The 18395-nt window shown below is 52.0% G+C and overlaps 1 protein-coding gene across 6 annotated transcripts in view; it reads right to left on the bottom strand.

Moving 5' to 3' along the window:
• CACNA1I (calcium voltage-gated channel subunit alpha1 I) overlaps window positions 1-18395 on the bottom strand; it is a 128155-nt gene that overhangs the window by 66674 nt on the left and 43086 nt on the right. For 5 of the 6 annotated variants that reach the window (XM_054239090.2, XM_054239086.2, XM_054239089.2 and 2 more), the window contains exon 5: window positions 3614-3711. In XM_054239090.2, coding sequence (XP_054095065.1) covers window positions 3614-3711 — 98 coding nt within the window. Of the gene's footprint in view, window positions 1-3613; window positions 3712-3801; window positions 4038-18395 lie in introns of those variants that run through there. The other variant, XM_078334382.1, reaches the window with a different exon arrangement.

Below are 18395 nucleotides of genomic sequence, written 5' to 3'. Positions count from 1 at the left end.
CGCTCCACAGCCTGGGTCAGGGGAACAATTGCCTCTGCTGACCAGGCCTTGGCCGTGAGGACTTTTCACACATAAATGGCTCAGCCGTTGGGCTTAGGGAAGCAAGGCTGTGCCTTGAGGGAAGTATAGGCTGTGTCACCAGTTGGCTGGTGCTAGGGCAGCATTGGAGGGGCACGTTTAGAAATAATTCAGCCCCATCTTGCCAAGGCCCGGAGAGAGGCAGTGATTTAGGAAAGGTCTCACAGCCTCCTGACTTGTAGTTTGCTGCCTCCTTCCTCCCTCTCCAGCCACCTCTCTGCTGTCTTCCTCTCTTTATCCATCAGAGGCTTAGTGGCCTGAACAAGGACCCTCAGGGCTGGGGTGGAGAGATTCGTATTTTATACAATTCTGTAAACAGTACCATGACGTCCATGTCCCCCGGCTCATCCTGGATACACAAGTTGAGAGACACATATCTAATCTAGCTTCTCCTCCTGCTTTGTACAAGTAGGGAAACTGAGGCCCAGAGATGCCAAGGGACTTCTCAGGTCACACAGCAGGCTTATGGCAGAGCTAAGACCAGACCGTTCATTGCCTGACCTGCAGCTGCGTCTTCCTGGTTGCTCGTGCTGGAGCTTTGCAGCCTTTGCCGTACTTTTAAAACACAGAGAGCCAGGCGCGGTGGCTCATGCCTGTAATCCCGGCACTTTGGGAGGCCAAGGTGGGTGGATCACGAGGTCAAGAGATCGAGACCATCCTGGCCGAAATGGTGAAACTCCATCTCTACTAAAAATACAAAAATTAGCCAGGCGTGGTGGTGTCCGCCTGTAGTCCCAGCTACTTGGGAGGCTGAGGCAGAAGAATCGCTTGAACTCAGGAGGTGGAGGTTGCAGTGAGCCAAGATCGCATCACTGCACTCCAACCTAGTGACAGAGTAAGACTCTGTCTCAAACACACACACACACACACACACACACACACACACACACACACACACACCCCGAGCCTACTCCACTTGGCTTTGCAATTAATAACCCATTGCTTGACTGTGCCCAGAACCAGCTCTCTAGCTTGCCCTCTAGTGACAAGACTGAAAGCTACAGGCTACTGTTGAAAAGATGGTGTCCCAGGGCAGAAAGCAGCTCAAACATGAGCAGGATTGTCCTCAGGAAACTCATATTGAAAAAAACAAAAAAAAAAAACAGCCCATCAAATCTCTCTAGAAAGCACTTCTAAGAGCCCGATCCGCCCCTGCCTTGCCTCAAGTCACTCATTCCCTGGCAGCTCTGGGCAGGGGACCTGGCACCCGAGAGGACAAAGCTGTCTGTCCTGTGAAATGAGGGTTAGATCAATGGACCCGCAGCCCCCATGTGCTCCAACAGCCTGGGGCTCCTGTAGAATCGCCCCTGAGTTTATCTACAGGGCCCTTCCAGGGGAACACCAGGTGCCGGAGGGCAAGCACTCCCAGTGACTCCCCAGTTCTGGTTCTGAGAGACTTTTCAGGTGGAATCAGGTACCACGGCTGGAGGCAGAACACCCCCCAACTCGATGCTCCTTGCTGCCCAGCAGTGGCCACTAGCAGGAGGGGACCCTGAGAAAAGGCACGGAGCCTGCTGGGGGCTTCCTCTGTAATTGGAACGCACGGGAAAGTTGGGCACAGGGTCAATCCCTGTCTTCCCCAGAGACCAGAGCAAGCTGGTGCTGGGGACCAGGAGTGACCTCCACCTCTGGGAAGCAGCTTAATGAGCTCCCCACACAGCAGGAGAGGAGCCAGGAGGAGCAAGGAGGACCAGGAGGGAGAGGCACAGGCGCCACACACATGCTCAAGATGCACACTGCCACCCTCCTGGTCTCCTTGCTCCACAGACATCCTGCAGCATGGCCTCCCCCACCCGGCCAGGCCTGCCCAGACTGACCAGTGAATTTTTCAATCCCGGGGTCAGGCCAGCACCACAGGGTGCTCAGGATAAAGTGGATGTCAGAGGTTGGCTGGGTGGGGTGGGTGACAGATCCCCAAGGCTCCAGGGCTGGGAATTAGGGGAGTGGAGACAGCACTGTCTGTGAGGAGGAGCAGATACCAGGACACCTGTCCTCTTCACCTATGGGAAAACTCATTGGCCTGGCTGAGGACAGACAAAACTCTGTTCAGACTCCAATCCTGCCACTGCATTGCTGTGTGACTTTGCGCGAGCCACTTTTCAACAGCTGCTGAGCCAACAAATGTCAAGTTCCTAGACCACAGGAGGTGGGTAGGTGCCTAAAAAGCCCTGTGCACCCAGGCATGGTGGCTCATGCCCATAATCCAAGCACTTTGGGAGGTCAAGGCAAGCAGATCACCTGAGGTCAGGAGTTCAAAAGCAGCCTGACCAATATGGTAAAACCCCATCTCTACTAAAAATACAAAAATTAGCTGGGCATGGTGGCACATACCTGTAATCCCAGCTACTTGGGAGAGTGAGACAGAAGAATTGCTTGAACCCAGGAGGTAAAGGTTACAGTGAGCTGAGATGCGCCACTGTACTCCTGCCAGGGTGACAGAGTGAGAGCAAGACTCTGTCAAAAATAAAAAAGCTCCTGGAAGGCAGGCAGGGTCCTCGTCCTCTCCTTCCCCAATCTCCACCCCAACCCTAACAGAGAGCAGTGAGGAATCAGAAGGCCTAACGGGCTCCAACCTTTGCTACTCACTGGCAGTGCATCCCTGGGCGGGGAACCTTGTGTCTCCACGTCTTAGTTTTTTCATCTATAAAATGGAACAGCTCACCTCCCTCAGAGTGATTGTAAGGCTCAAAACAGGTCATGGACATGAAAACTCTACAAGGCTGGGCAAATGTCAGGGCTTATGGCTGCACAATAACCCCTCTTAATACTAGGTGGGTGGACAAGTGAATGGATGTGCGGGTGGATGTCCAGGTGACTGCACAGATGGATGAATGGACAAATGGAAGGTAAGCAAGAAGGATGAGCAGATGAATGGGTGGACAGGTAGATGAATGGACATGTGGATGGGTGGAAGGATGAGTGGATTGATGGGTAGGTGGATGGATGGATGAATGGATGGATGGATGGATGGATGGATGGATGGATGGATGGATGGATGGATGGACAGGTGGATAGGTAGACAGGTGGATAGGTGGACAGGTGGATGGATGAACAGATGGCTAGGCATATGGGTGAGTAGGTATGTGGACCTGTGGTGGGTGAGCAACAGAGCTCAAGTTCTAAGTCAGTCAGCGCAAATGAGGGAGTCAGGTTTCACTGCCCCAGGGAAATGCTCTACAATGTTCTCCTTTAAACTAAGCAACTTCTTTTCCTACAGGTGCTCTCCTTGACATCCTATGAGGACCACTCCCTTACGAACCCTTTGTCCCCCAAAAACCAGCCTCCCCAGCATGTTCTCCAAACTCTTCTGGGACTCAGAGGCATCAGGGCAACCTGCCAGTGTCTTCAGACCCATGAGCTCCATGGAAGAAGGGCACATCTGTCCAGACACTGCAGGATCCCGCACCCACCCGGGCCCTGGTCAGTCTTCTCCTAGTTAATGAAGCAGTGTGGGGGATGGGCACTGGCTAGGTAGGCCAGGGATACCCAGGGATGGGTCATCCAGGAATGTGTGGACAGGGAGCAGCTGACTCACTGGGCACGCGGTTGATGGCTTTGAGGGGCCTCAGGACACGCACGGTGCGGATGGCTGACAGGTTGATGTTCTGAAGGTCCAGGGAGTACTCGACCATCCTGTGGAGAAAGGGGAGAGTGAGGGATGGTGCTGGAGGCCAGCCAGGGTCAGGACCTGGGCCACAGTATTCTCCAGCCACCTGCACACACCTGCCTGGACAGGGCGAGTAAAGACAGCTGTCGGATCTCCAGCTACACCCGGGCAGCATGTGGCCTGGCCCTTGTCTCCTCCTCTGTAAATGGTGCTGGTGACAGATGTGGGCATGGGCTGAGGGTGTGAAGGGAACACAGACGTTGCTCCCCCTGTGTGCCCAGCACTGTGCCAGGTGGCTCCTGCCCTTGAGGTTCATCCCCCTGGCCTGTGACTCACGTCAGCCCCAGCTTCCAGAGCAGTCTCTGAAAGCAGGAGGAACAGCTCTTGCACCAAATAGCTCCATGCCCCACACCCCTTCCATGCTCAACCAGCCCTGCAGCTCTTTGGAGGCAGTTTGCCTCCTCCAGGAAGTCTTCCCAGATCTCTCACAAGAGGCAGATCTCTGAGGTCCCCTCACAGTGGAAGCACAGAAAACCTCAGTCGGGGGGACTGGGAGATGAGCCTAGCCTACATTCCCAGAATGACTCCCGGGCCCCCATCGGCAGACCCTTCCCCAGGCACCTCCCACCCCAGGACTTCAGTGCTGCTGCCAGCTCCACCTGTCACACCCCATGTCACCACTGTCAGTAGGAAATGAAGCCTTTTCCTAAACACCGAGCAAACCTGTCCGACTGTTGTGAAGTGCCGCCCCCTCCCGCTGCTTGAAGAGTCATTGAGTGAAAGCTCCATTCCCTGAAATGCAGCCGCCATCCATCCCCCACCCTCTGGAGCACAGGCTCAGGCTCCTGCATGCACTCACGCACACACACTTCCAAACCTGTGTGCACACACACACAGTCACACACACCTCCACACCTGTGTGCACACACAGTCACACACGCACAGTCATACACCCACACATAACCACACCTGCACAGTCACACACCCACACAACCACACCTGCACAGTCACACACACGCACACAACCACACACAGTCACACGCACACACACATACCTCTACACCTGTGTGCACACACACACACGCACACACAGAGTCACAAACACGCACACAACCACACCTGGACAGTCACATACACATGCACACAACCACACAGTCACTCGCATACAACCACACACACACACACAACCACCCGTACACACACACACAACCACCCGTGCACACACACACACACCGGCACACAACTGCACACACACACATACCCTTCCTGGACATCCTCATACATGCACACTCCTACTCAAGCCCAAATTCAGATGATGGGGAGTGACCCAAAAATTGACAGACCTAGAGCTAGAGACGGAGACCTTGGGGACCTGATGGGGAGGGAGGAAAGTGGGAGGGGGAGCTGGCAGAGAGCAGGGAGGGATGAGGGGGGCAAGGGAAGTAGCAGGAGGACGGAAGAGGGGTGGGGGAGGGGCAGGGAGAAGAGGCAGTGCTGGGGGCAGCAGCCAGGCAGAGAGGGTGAGGCCCACGGTGACCTGGAAGGGGCAGCAAGGGAGCGGGGCTGCGTGAGGATTCTTTGCGTGGGTGAGCCCAACTGTCATTTTCACATTTTGTAGAAAGAGCTCTCCAGGCAGCCGGGAGACACGTGTGACGGAGGGGCTGCGGGGGTGGCACACACAGACACACAAACAGGAGCTGGCACCCGCAGGGCCCAGGACTGCGGAGTCCCATCGCAGGCAGCCAGGCCTGGCTCCGGCTGGGCCCCCGCCCCCACCATGCCCCTCCCCCACAGACGTGGCCTCCTGTCTTGATCATTATCCAGATCCTGTGGGGAAGCAGGTTGGGGAGAGGAGTTGGGGGGAAATCAGTCCCTAGAGAGAGCTGGGAACCCCCTCAGGCTCGGTTCATGCTTTGCTGGGTGAGCTGGAGGCAGGGGCTCCCAGCCCACACCAGCCTGAACCCACCCACGTGCTGCCTCCTGGGGGCCCAGAGGGCACACCTGCCCAGCTCTGGGGAGACGCTCATTGAGGACTTGTTCCCATCCCCATGAAGTCTGGCCATGAAAATAAACAGATGCCTGAAAGATGGATGGGTAGACAGAAAAGCCACGGCTGTTTCAGGCCCTACTGGGTGCTGGGCACTGTTCCCTCTGCCTGCAGGAAGCCATTTCAATCTCCACACATGTGAGCTTGGGGCCCATTACTCTCTCCTGTCGCAGTCTCCCTCCATTCCACCCCAGACCAGGGCAAACGGCATCCAGGACTGGCTAGCTGAGAGAGCCCTTGGGATGATGCCCTGCTGATCCATAACTCCCCTCCCCCACAAGGCCACACAGCTTCCTTCCCTGCCAAGTCTAGGACTGTGGCTCGTAGTTAAGTGAGGGCACCAACCATGGCCCCTGCCCCAGGATAGGCTGGGGGACGAGAATGTCCCCGTGCAATTCAGCCCCTTGATGACAAAAAGTGTTTTCTTGCATTTTGTGTTTCTCTACAACAAGGGGTAGCAGGAAGAGGCTGACCCCAGGGTCCTCAATGAGATACAAGTTGTGACCAGATGTCACAGAGGCCCACGATGACCCACTTAGTAACTTTAGGATCTGAACACCTTCCAGACCTCAGTCTTGCCACAGGCAGCTGATCAGACACATGTCTCAATTTTTCCTGAAGGCCACCTGGGATGGAAGAACTATCTCCCTACCCTCCTTCTCTTTCCACCCTGGTGACAGCCAAGACAGCTGGGACTTCCTGCCCACGTTCCAAAAAGAGAAGGTAAGGAAGGGCCGCCCTGTGGGCTGACTCCCCTCAGGCCCCAAATAAGACATCACTTACGGGAGTGAGAAATTAATTCCTAATTACACAGATACTTTATCACGCAACTTCAGTGCTAAAGTCTAAAAAAGAAATCAACAAACCCCCCCCCCCACTACCTCCTGTCAGCTCCTAAGCGCTTAATTAGATAAGTAATGTTGCTTTAAAGAGAGCACTTCCATCCTGAAGTCTCCCCAGGAGGAGGTGGCTGTCTTCTGGGGAGAGGGGAGAGGGTGTGGCCAGGCTGTAGGAGGGGCCATGCCAGGGAGGACAGGGAGGATAGGCATCATTTCTCCCCAGTACCCTGAACTCCGACCTTATTCCTCAAAAAGCCTCCCTCCCCGGCTCCTGGCTCCTAGCAGAGGTCCACCCAAGGATCCCATGACCCCAGCCCGGCCACCATGGTTGGCTCAGGACAGGTACATGGTCCCAGGCAGGCCGTGAGGGCAGCGCAGCTAATGAGCGGGGTCTGTGGGGAAGAGGCCGCTGCCTGGAAACCCGGAGGCCACCATGGCTCTGTGGTGGCCTGAGAATTTTGCCAACACAAAGGAGGGCTGAAGCAAGAGCTGGAGAAATGTAGGCTCCTGACCGCATGCTGGGTCAGGATCCAGCTGAGCCTGGATCCCCGACCTGCCCTCTGCTCTGCACAGTTACCTGAGCCAGTGCTTTCCTTTTGAGTTCTAGGTCCTGCTTGCACTGTGTTTCTCTCCACTGGAACTCAGGGTCCTAGTTGGTTTAGAAAGGTTATCTGAGCACTTGATACCTGCCGCAAGCTTCATACCCCTTCCCTCAGGTACTCCTCCCTCCGTTGGATTACAGCGCTCACTGCAGATGAGGAAACTGAGGCATAGAAGGGGCTCATGTCAGGCCAGGCATGGTGGCTCACACCTGTAATCCCAGTACTTTGGAAGGCCAAGGCAGGCGAATCACCTGAGGTCAGGAATTCAAGACCAGACTGGGTAACATGGCAAAACCCTGTCTGTACTAAAAATACAAAAAAAATTAGGTGGGCATGGTGGTGCATGCCTGTAATCCCAGCTACTCTGGAGGCTGGAGCAGGAGACTCACTTGAACCCAGGGGGCAGAAGTTGCAGTGAGCTGAGATTGTGCCACTGTACTCCAGCCTGAGCTACAAGAGCGAAAGTCCCTCTCAAAAAAAAAAAAAAGGGAGCCATGTCCCACAGCCAAGGGACCCAGGAGCTCTGTGTGACTTGCCCCCTCCCCCACCTCATCAGTCACAGGCAAGGCTTTGCCGAAGCAGACCCTGGCAAGGTGGGCAGAAGGCACAGCGCTCACCACAACACAGAGACCATGGCCAGCAATCCCTGAGGTAGTGCTGCCTTGTGGTCAGAGGACAGAGCTGGGTTCCCATCCCAGCTTGCTGCTTGTGCACCATGTGACTTCGGGCAAGTCACTGACCTGAAACGTGTTCACATCCAGATCCAGTGCTCAGAAGAGGGCCTCACACAAGAAACAGCCAAGAAATGTGAGCTATTATTGTATCACAGCCTCAACTGTTACCTCAGTTCACACGCGCCCACGAGTCCCATGAGGCCCTCTCCAGACCCCACCCCCAGCCAGAAATGAGCTCTCCCGCCTGGTGCCCCACTGATCCACCATGAGGGTACCTCTGGGCGCCCAATCCTGTTCCTCAGAGCAGGGGCTGGCTCGGAGCCCCTGCTGGGTCCCCAGTGCCCAGCCCAGGCTCTGACATAGAGGCGGACTCCCTGTGGGAGCTTATCAAACAAATGATTTGAGGGACAAGATCAGAAAAAAAAGCCAAAAAAAAAAAGCTTGGATCTGACAAGAAGCCACAAGCAATGACTGAGATTCAACATCTTTCCAGGAAATACCCCGCCCAGGAGATGATTTCTGTGTGTGGCTGATAAAAATAGGGTGTTTCCTCAATCTTCGCAAGGGGCCCACGGGGGCTTTCTTAAAATGTGATTTAAGATGTAGCTAATGGAAGGGAAGCCGAGATGCTGGAAATCACAGATCATCTGTCAGGAGGCAACTCTGGGATGACTCAGGCTTGTGTTGGTTGCTAACTAGACCACCAACCATTGCCAATATCCAGGCACCCAGCACACAGTAGGTTTTCTGCGGAGCACACAGTAGGTGCTCTGTGGAGACAGGGAGGGAAGGAGGAAGAGAAGGAGGAAGGAAATAATGGAGAGAATTTGGGAGTAATAGCATTAACCCTTGACTGTGGCCAGCACCTCATGATTTATGGGTCATTTTACCCATTGCTATGGTCTAAATGTTTATAACCACCTAAAATATTAGGAGGTGGGGCCTTTGGGGAGGTGTTTGGGTCATGAAGGCAGAGCTCTCAAGAATGAGATTATCACCTTTTTAAAACAGGCAAAAGGAAGCTCATTCACCCTTTCATGTGGGGACCCACATGAGGACTCAGTGAGAAGACTCATCTATGAAAACGTGGGTCCTCACCAGACACTGAATCCGCCAGCACCTTGATCTTGGACTTCCCAACCTTCGGAACTGTGAGAAATAGATTTCTGTTGTTTATGAGCCACCCAGTTATGGTATTTTGTTAGAGCACTCCAATCAGTCCAAGACATCTGTCTGAGTCCATTTTCTGCTGCTAAACAGAAGCAGATAGCCTGGGTGATTTATTTTTTAAAAATAAATTAATTTGCTTTAGGATTCTGGAGGCTGGGAAGTCCAACATCAAGGGGCTACACCTGGCGAGGTCCTTCTTGTTACAGCCTTGCACGGCAGAAGGGCAAGAAAGTGTGTGTGAGAGGGAAGGGGCCAAACTCATCCTTCTTATCAGGAACCCATTCCCACTCCCACAATAATAACATCAATCCATCCAGGAGGGCTGAGTCCTCATGACATGGCCACCTCTCAGCTCTGTTGCACTTGGGATTAGGTTGCCAACACCTGAACTATGAAAGATACATTCAGACCACAGCAACACCCATAGTCCCTCACACAAACCTATAAGGCCAAAGAACAGAGGTTATTAAGCCCATTTGACAGGTGCTCTGAAACCAACTCGGCCTTAGAGTACAGAGGGGATTTGGAGGAAGAATGCTGGGTTGGCCACACAGCCGAAGGATGGAGCTGCAAAGACAGAACCCAGGCAGGTGGGAACCAGGGCAGCTCCAGGAACCTCGGTAGCAGAAGACCTAGACCTTCTCTCTTCAAGCCTCCATTCAGGTGACTTTACTCCAGTGGTTTATCTCTGGGTAGAGTTGCCAGATAAATAGAAGCTTCCCAGTTAAATCTGAGCTTCAGATAAACAATGAATAATTTTAGTATATGCCTCATGATGTCTGCCTCCCATGAAACTTAGCTCCATTACTCTAGAGTAGTCTTGGCAGCATGGCAGGTGGGAACCAGAGAGTGGGTTGTGTGGGGCAGAGATGCCTTAGGCTCTGCCAGAGCTTGGGGGAAATGTTCCTCTCAGGGGACTCACCTCACAACTTTCTGAGGGCTAGTGAGTCTTCCCAAGTCCTCAGAGGCAAATCAACTGCTTATATTTCAGCCTCTGGGAAGGAACCACCCCTTTATGTCATGGTGAGCACGAGCCCTGGGGGCAGCCAGACCTGAGCAATCCCAGATATGCTCCATAAAGGCTGTGTGTGTCCTGGGGCAGGCTGCCAACCTCTCTGAGCCTCCATTTTCTCATCTGCAAAATGGGGTTAACAATACTAATTTCTAGGGATTGTGAGGATATAACGCCATCATGGGTGTAAAGCAGCCCAGCTCAGTCAGTAAATGATAGTTCATGGTAAGCCACCTAAACGGCTTGGTTTCCACCAGCCAGGGTGCCCTTGTGGATTCTGAGAGTAATAAACCCAGGCCTGGGATTCTCCCTTTGCAGCCTCCCTACCCTCAGCCACGTGGTAGGGGCAGGGCTGACATCCTGCCAGGGGTGGACCTTCACCTCTGTCTGGCCTATAGGAGCTCTGCCCACCCCACCCGCAGTGATTAGCTCAGGGATGAGAACGTGCCCCCTGCCAGCCAATCCAGGCCAAAGAGGCTCAGTTCCAGGACAGGTTGGAACTGCTGGGAAAGGAAAGGCATCTCCGAACTGGAGGGAATCAGCTCTGAGCCCCAGCTGCCTGCCACCAGTCTGCCACAGAGAGAGCTCCAGGAACAGAAGTCACCACAGACCAGCAGAGCTATGGGATGGAAGCACACAGGGTCTAGAGACATCTTTCAGGATTCTAGAGCAAGTGGGCCCTGAAACTGGAGACCCCTTGGCTTTTCAGTAGAGAAGATGTAGCCTCCTTTAAACCAGAGTTCCCTTCCCATGTAACAGAGTCCTTCCCGATTCATTATTGATGGGTGTCAGGCACCTCAACCCATGGCCAGAGAATCTCTGGTGACTTCCCCCCACGTCGCAGATGACAGCTACCATCCTGTTTCCATGGAAACGAGCCTCCACAGTGACCATCACCTTCTCTCCCACCCCATCCCATTTGCAAATAAGAAAAACACACTGAGGTTCCCACGGGAACCTTCCCTGGTTCCCAACGGCAAGCTCACCCAACGGCAGCTCAGCTTAAAGAAAATGGCTCCAGATACCCTTTCCCCAGCTCTTTGGTGCTTGGGTGCAACAGACAGGAAACAAACATGTAATGATGCCGCCAGGGCTCTGGGGACTGCAGGATGGTGACTAGCCTTGGCCCTGCCCTCAGAGCACCCAGTGCACCCAAGTATTCACATCCACAGGGCAGACAGACCTGTAAGTCCAGGATACATCAGAGTTTAAAGGCAATGACAACACCAGAAGGGTGCCCTGGGCTTCACAACGTTTGGAGGGCTTTCTTACACACCAATAGTGCGCACAGAGCAGTGCAGGAAGGCCAGTTCCAAAGGCTTCTGGGTATCCCAGTGATCACCTTCTGGTCCCCATGACCACAGCAAGATCTGCTGGCAGGCGCTGGGCTCTGTGGAGCTTGCATAGGTTGGTGTTGACTTTAGAGATCTCAACAGAGCCCTGCCCTGCCCAGTCCGCACAGGAAGAGCTCCAGAAGCTCTGACCAAGGCTTGGAGACATGGTAGAGCCACAGCTTTGGTAAATGGTGGGTGAAGAAACTGAGGCTTGAGGAGAGGAATGTGGCTGACTCGGAGCACCCTCCTCCCACCCTGTAATGTGCATTCTCTCTTCTGATCTTGCCCGGCCTCAAGGAGCAACTCCTGTCTGATTTAGCCAAGTTCAATGATGTTTTCTGCTTTCTTAGCCCCGCTGCAGCTCAGGTGTCCATCAGACCCAGTTCTGGCCAAATGCACTAGGGAAGGGAAGGATCCTGGAAAGAAAATCTCATTTTTCTGATCCAAGTGGACATGCCCTGTCACTCTTCACCCTTCCTTCCTGTCTTTAATTCAGGCATGACACCCACGGCTTCAGTGGCTGCCTTGTGACCATGAAAGAAAGGCCTGGAAAATCACAAGGATGTCAGCCCCCACACTGTAGAACTATCACCAGTAACCAGAACTTTGTGTTATGTCAGAAAAACACATTCAGGATTCGGGATTTACTTGAGCCACTGTGGGTTGGGTTTTCTATTACTTGCAGCCAAATGCATCCCTGACAAATACACCCAGCAAGTCACACTGAACCAGGTCCCCATCCTAACTGGTGGAGCCAACTTCCCAAGGTTCAACTCCCGACTCTGCCCCTTACCAGCCTGTATCCTCAGGCAAGTTACTCCCGGTCACTGGGCCTCATCTGTGAGGTGGAACTGACCATTCAACAAGATGGTGCACAGTGTCGGGCCCACTGTGAGCACTCAGCAGTCGGTGTTCTTATTTTTATCACACTCTTGGAGGAAGCATCAGAGGATTCAATTCCCTTTGCCTTTTAAAGTCCCACTGATGGGGCACTTTGGACAAAAGGAACTCTCGGCCAGCAGCCTCAGCAGGAACATACCTGCCTGATCTTTCTAGAAAGCCCTAGCCCAGAGCTGAGGAACAATTCTTAGTGGTTTTTTGTTTCCCAAGAGCCTATAAGAATCAGGCTGGAGAAGCTGCCCCCAGCGGGCATTCCAGAGACCCTGTTTCCAGGATATAATAAATCCTTTTTATTTATTTATTTATTTGTTTGTTTATTTATTGAGACAGAGTCTTACTCTGTCATCCAGGCTGGAGTACTGTCACCCAGGCTGGCATGATCTTGGCTCACTGCAACCTCTGCCTCCCAGGCTCAAGCAATCCTCCCACCTCAGCCTCCTCAGTAGGCAAAGCCACCACACCCAGCCCAGGGTACAGTGAGTCCTAACCTGGCCTCTCCTTCTCACCCTCTAGCCAAGATATTTAAAATACTGATGTTACTGGTATCTTTATTAATACTATCAATGATCATAGAAATTCTTTTTTAAAAAATGTTTTAAAGAGGTGGGCTGTTTCTATGTTGCCCAGACTGATCTCAAACTCCTGGGCTCAAGAAATCCTCCCACCTCAGCCTCCTGAGTAGCTGGAACAATTGGCACACACCACTGCATCAAGTGATCACAGAAGTTCTGTGTTTTTTGTTTTTTTGAGACGGAGTCTCACTCTGTCACCCAGGCTGGAGTGCAGTGGCATGATCTCGGCTCACTGTAACCTCTACCTCCCGGTTTCAAGCAATTCTCCTGCCTCAGCCTCCTGAGTAACTGGGATTACAGGTGTCCACCACCACACCCGGATAACTTTTTATTTTTTATTTTTAGTAGAGACGGGGTTTCACCATGTTGGTCTCGAACTCGTTACCTCAGGTAAGCGACCAGCCTTGGCCTCCCAAAGTGCTGGGATTACAGGTGCCCACCACCAAACCAAGACGAATTTTTGTATTTTTAGTAGAAATGGGGTTTCACCATGTTGGCCAGGCTGGTCTCAAACTCCAGACCTCAGGGGATCTGCCTGCCTCAGCCTCTCAAAGTGCTGGGATTACAGGCATGAGCCACAGCACCTGGCCAATCACAGAAGTTCTTACATGGAGTTCCCACTGTTCTGTTCACAAAGTACTTCTACATGTCACGAGAATTATTCAAATCATGGACACAGGTGCAGAGATGGAGCCCTCTCTTCCCCTTCCTGCCGTTCCCAGATTAGGAATCATGACTTCTACTTTTCAGTGGTCCTGATTCGGGGCCACTGTGACAGTCAAATGAGCTGTAGTTTCTCCGCAGGTGGCCCACAGACCACATCAGGGCCACCTGGACATTTGGTTAAAATGCAGATTTCTAGGCTCTGCCATGCCTGCAGGTACTGGATCCCTGAGCTAAGGCCCAGAAATCTGCATTTCATCACACGCCCCAGTGATCCTGTTGCTCCCTGAAGTTGGAGGAGCATTGTGAGGGGGTGAAAGGCTGTGCATGTGTTTAGGCAGTGTGGCGGTTGCCCATTCCCGATCTGTGCACACACCTCCCTCAGCTACTCCATTTTCCACATGGTCAGAAGCTCTCAGAGTCTTTCAGATGTAAGGTGGCTCCTGTTCTCTGTACTTATCCAAGGCAGGGTCTGCACCGGCTGTTATTGGCAAGCCTCCTTCTGGTGAGGTCCCAGAAGCCTCACCTTCCAGAGACCAGGCTCACCCTGGTCAGGCATCAGAATTATTGGGGAAGCTTTTAACAGTGGTGGCCAGGCTCCGCCCCACAGGTGTCAATGGCCACTTTGTTTCTGGTGGGGAGAGGAGATAGAATTACCAGCATGATGCAGCAAGGGAGACACACAGCTAAAGAACATCTCAAGTTCAACTAGAATGTGATTGAGTAGTTCATGACCTCCTAATGGACAGAGGCAGCAAAGTGTAGCTTAAATGATAAGACAAAGAGTTGGGCTTGTCCAGGCGCAGTGGCTCATGCCTGTAATCCCAGCACTTTGGTAGGCCAAGGTGGGTGGATCACTTAAGGTCAGGAGTTCAAGACCAGCCCGGTCAACGTGGTGAAACCCTGTCTCTACTAAAAATATAAAAATTAACCAGGCATGGTGGTGCATGCCTGTAATCCCAGCTACTCGAGAGGCTGAGGCGTAAGAATTGCTTGAACCCAGGAGAAAGAGGTTGCAGTGAGCTAAGATGGTGCCACTGTGCTCTAGTCTAGGCAACAGAGAGAGACCTTGTCAAAAAAGAAAGAAAAATAAGGAAGGAAGGAAGGGAGGGAAAGAAAGAAAGAAAAAGAGAGAGGGAAGGAAGGAAAAGAGAGAAAGAAAGAAAGAAGAAAGAAAGAAAGAAAGAAAGAAAGAAAGAAAGAAAGAAAGAAAGAAAGAAAGAGAAGAAAAGAAAGAAAGAAAGAGTTGAGTTCAAAGAATGAGTAGAGTTGATGGCCAGGGCTTTCTCACACACTGGAAGAGTCTAGTGCAGTGCCACAGGACTCGCCGTCCTGAGTTGCGTGAGTACCTGGAATGAGTGGCTTCATCAGGACTCCAAGAGGCCACTGTGAGATGAAATCAACAGCAGTAAGTGCAAAGTTTGTCATGTGGGTTTTTAAAAACACCGACTTTTAGTTCCAGGGTAGGAGAGACCTGGTCTGGAGAATGAACGTGACCTGATGGCAAAAGGGAGCACAGCCACTCCCCAGATCACCACAATCCCGCACTCCACTGGGGTGAGAGCCGCCCATTCTTTCTACCCCATAAGCTGCTATCGGGAGGGTGGGATCCCGTCCTCCTGCCAGGGACAGAGACAACCTGAAGCGAGTCCAGCAGGTGAGGGATGAATGCTGTCCTTTGACACACGGTGGGAAGGCTGGAGACATTTCATCTAGAAGGGGAGACTTGAGGAGGACAGGAGCCACCCCCAGCTTCCGAAGGACAGCCGAGATTTTGTCAGTGATGCCGTCCCTGCACCCTCTGGGCCCTTCCTGTTCAGTGAAGGCCTTGTGCCTTCTCTGGCCTGTCTCTGAGCACCCACCTCACAGAAACCCTGGGCTCCAGCATCTCCTGTCACTCACCGTTCCCTCTCAGGCCTCCCCCATGCTTCCCCCCCCGCCTGAAACTCCCTTTCCATATCCCTCTGCCAGGCCAGCTCTTACCACCCTCAGCTTTGTCCCTCAGGGAGATATACAGTGACCCCCCCCAATCAAAATCAGGGCCCCATTCCGTGACCTGATGACTTTCTATACTTCTCAACAACAGCATGGTTGCGAATTTAGACTTTAGCTGATGCCTTTTATTTCTGTTTTCCAAACTAAAAGTTCCATGAAATCACAAAGGGTGTGTCTTGTTCACCTTTGTCCCCCCACTGCCCTGCACAAGGCCTGGCTTGTAGTAGGTGCTCAATAAATGCTGATGTAGTGAATGAATGAATGGTACCATCCAGTGGGAGCCACAGGAAGATCAGTTTCAGCTCCGTGAAAGAGCATTCTAGTGCTTTCGGCTGTCCCAGTTGGAGACTGGCTGCCTGGTAAGGCACTGCGCTCCCTGCAGGGGCAGCCTGGGAGCAGAGACAGGCCCTGGGTCTCAGGCACACCTGCCATGAGGGTTACAGCAGATGTGGAGATGAAGGCTGTGACCTCTACGGAACCTTCCAACTGGAGGTGCTACGCCTGCCTCTGCAGCTTGAAGAAAGAGCTAGTAAGTAATCAGGGGAAGGGGAGGTGCAAGAAGGGAGGAAACATCCTTGGGATGCCAGGCCGGATACTCAGGAAACAGAACATTTATAGCACCAAGCCTGGGTGGGACTGCGGGGGATGGGTGGGCGGCTCTGGGGATGGGTCTTGGGTGGCAGCAGGACTGGAGGGCTGGGCTCTGGAGCTGGGGTTGTGACTCCCCATCCTGTCCTCTCCACCTACGCCATCCTTGAGTACAAAGAATGGGAATGACCTTGAGCATAGGGTAGTCTTGTCCACCTGAGTCCCGGAATCCAGCACATAGCTGGGCAGTGAGTATTCAGGATTCTAGCAAAAAGTCAGCTGAGCGTGATGGCTCACGCCCATAATCCCAACACTTCCAGAGGCCAAGGTGGGAGAATCACTTGAACCCAGGAGGTCACATAGTGAGACCCTGTCTCTACAAAAAAATGAAAAACTAAAAAAAATTAGCTGGGCATAGGGTGCGTGCCTGTAGTCCCAGGTACTTGGGAGGCTGAAGTGGGAGGATCACCTGAGTCCAGGGAGGTTGAGGCTGCAGTCAGCTGTGATCGCACCACTGCACTCCAGCCCGGGTGACAGAATGAGGCCATCTCAAATTTAAAAAGTCTCCTTTGCATCTGTCCCCCAGTCGGCACCACCTACGTCGTGGTGGGGCTTGGTGCAAAGTGAAGATGCAGGGACCCTTGTTCATAAATGATGAAGAATTTCAAAATAGCAGAGTGCGGACCCAAGCATGGGGGCCCTGTGCGACTACACACGTTGCATGTCAGCCCAACGCCCAGCCCTCCCTGATCTCCCAAGGATGCTAGACTGCAGACCTAGCGTCATCCAGCCTCCATCTCCAGGACCAAGACCCTGCCATGATGCTGAAGCTAGGCAGCTCCTTGCCCTGCTCAGCTTAGAGCCTTGTCGTCTTTATTTCTAAATATGAGCCGACAGGAAAGAATCGCTAAGCAATACAGAAGGCTTCAAGTCAAAAGGGCATCGTTGGGGTGCCCATGGGAGGCAGACAGTGGAGCCAGCAGAACAAATGACTTCCTGGAAATAAGAGTTAGGAAAAATTATCCTAGAACTTGGAAATATGGTAAAGAGAGGGCACTATTTCTCACAATGTCATTTTGCACATAATTTAACAGGCCATTTAAAGATTATTTCACAATCCAGGGGGAATATACCTTTGTTTGGTTCACAATTTCTTATTCACTAAAGATCTGGATGCTGTGAAATTACATATTAACTTGTAGATTTTTATCTGGCAGAGATGTATGTGATTTCTTCCCAAAAGAAAAGATAACCCCAAAAGTTATGGTTTATTACCCTGTAGGTCATTAACCAGCTTTGACTCCAACTCAATTTCTTCTTGCATTCTTTCTCCAATGTCTGTTTTCCTAATTCTGCTGATTACCATCTGCTGAGTTCCTACTCCTTAACAAGCTGGATAAATTTGCCATATATGTTGATTCTAAGATTTGTGTAAGGGTCACTTTTTTTACCTTTTCAGAAATTATACTTTGACGCAGGGTTACTTCCAGAATCACGAGCAGACTTTTAAGAAGCCTAATTCGTATATAAGGAGATTCAGGTGAATAACGTATCCATAAAACAAGAACAGGCACAAAGTGCTCTGAAAAACAAGAAATCCAAAAACAAGAAGTGTTCTTGGGAACTGAAAAGACACCGAGGAAATGAATTCTTCCACGGGGACGGTAACAGGGGGTGAGGACGTTGCTGAAAAGCCCACTTGTGATTCAGAAGCCCAAGTCGAAGAATTCTCTCATATTACAGACAAAATCTGTGGAAGAAAAGAGGAAAGGCATGGAGAAAAGGTAGAGGACAGAAGCATCCACATAATGTGAATTCCAGAAAAAGAGAGCAGAGAAGAATGGGCCATAGACAAAAAAGAGATGGAAGAACTTTCTTCTGAGATGAAGGAAAGCGTCTTTTTTTTTTTTTTTTTTTTTTTTTTGAGACAGGGTCTTGCTTTGTTGAAGGCTAGAGCCCAATGCCACGGTCACTGCTCACTGCAGCCTCAACCTCCTGGGCTCAAGGAATACTCCTGCGTCAGCCTCCTGAGTATCTGGGACTACAGGTGTGCACCACCACACCAACTAATTTTTTGTTTTTTGTAGAGATGGGGTCTCACTATGCTGCCCAGGTTGGTCTCAAACTCCTGGGCTCAAGTAATCCTCTTGCCTCGACCTCCCAAAGTGCTGGGATTACAGGAGTGAGCCACTGCGGGTGGCCAAAAACACCAGTCTTGAGTTCTCTAAGGTCTCACTTAGATCTGCCCTAGAGAAAGGTCTGATTCTGAAGGTAAAAAAAGAGAAAAGTCCACAAGCTTCTAGTCCAGAAAAAG

This window comes from Callithrix jacchus, chromosome 1 (assembly GCF_049354715.1).
Source record: "Callithrix jacchus isolate 240 chromosome 1, calJac240_pri, whole genome shotgun sequence".
Lineage (NCBI taxonomy): Eukaryota > Metazoa > Chordata > Mammalia > Primates > Cebidae > Callithrix > Callithrix jacchus.
This window is presented reverse-complemented; position numbering and strand designations above follow the sequence as displayed.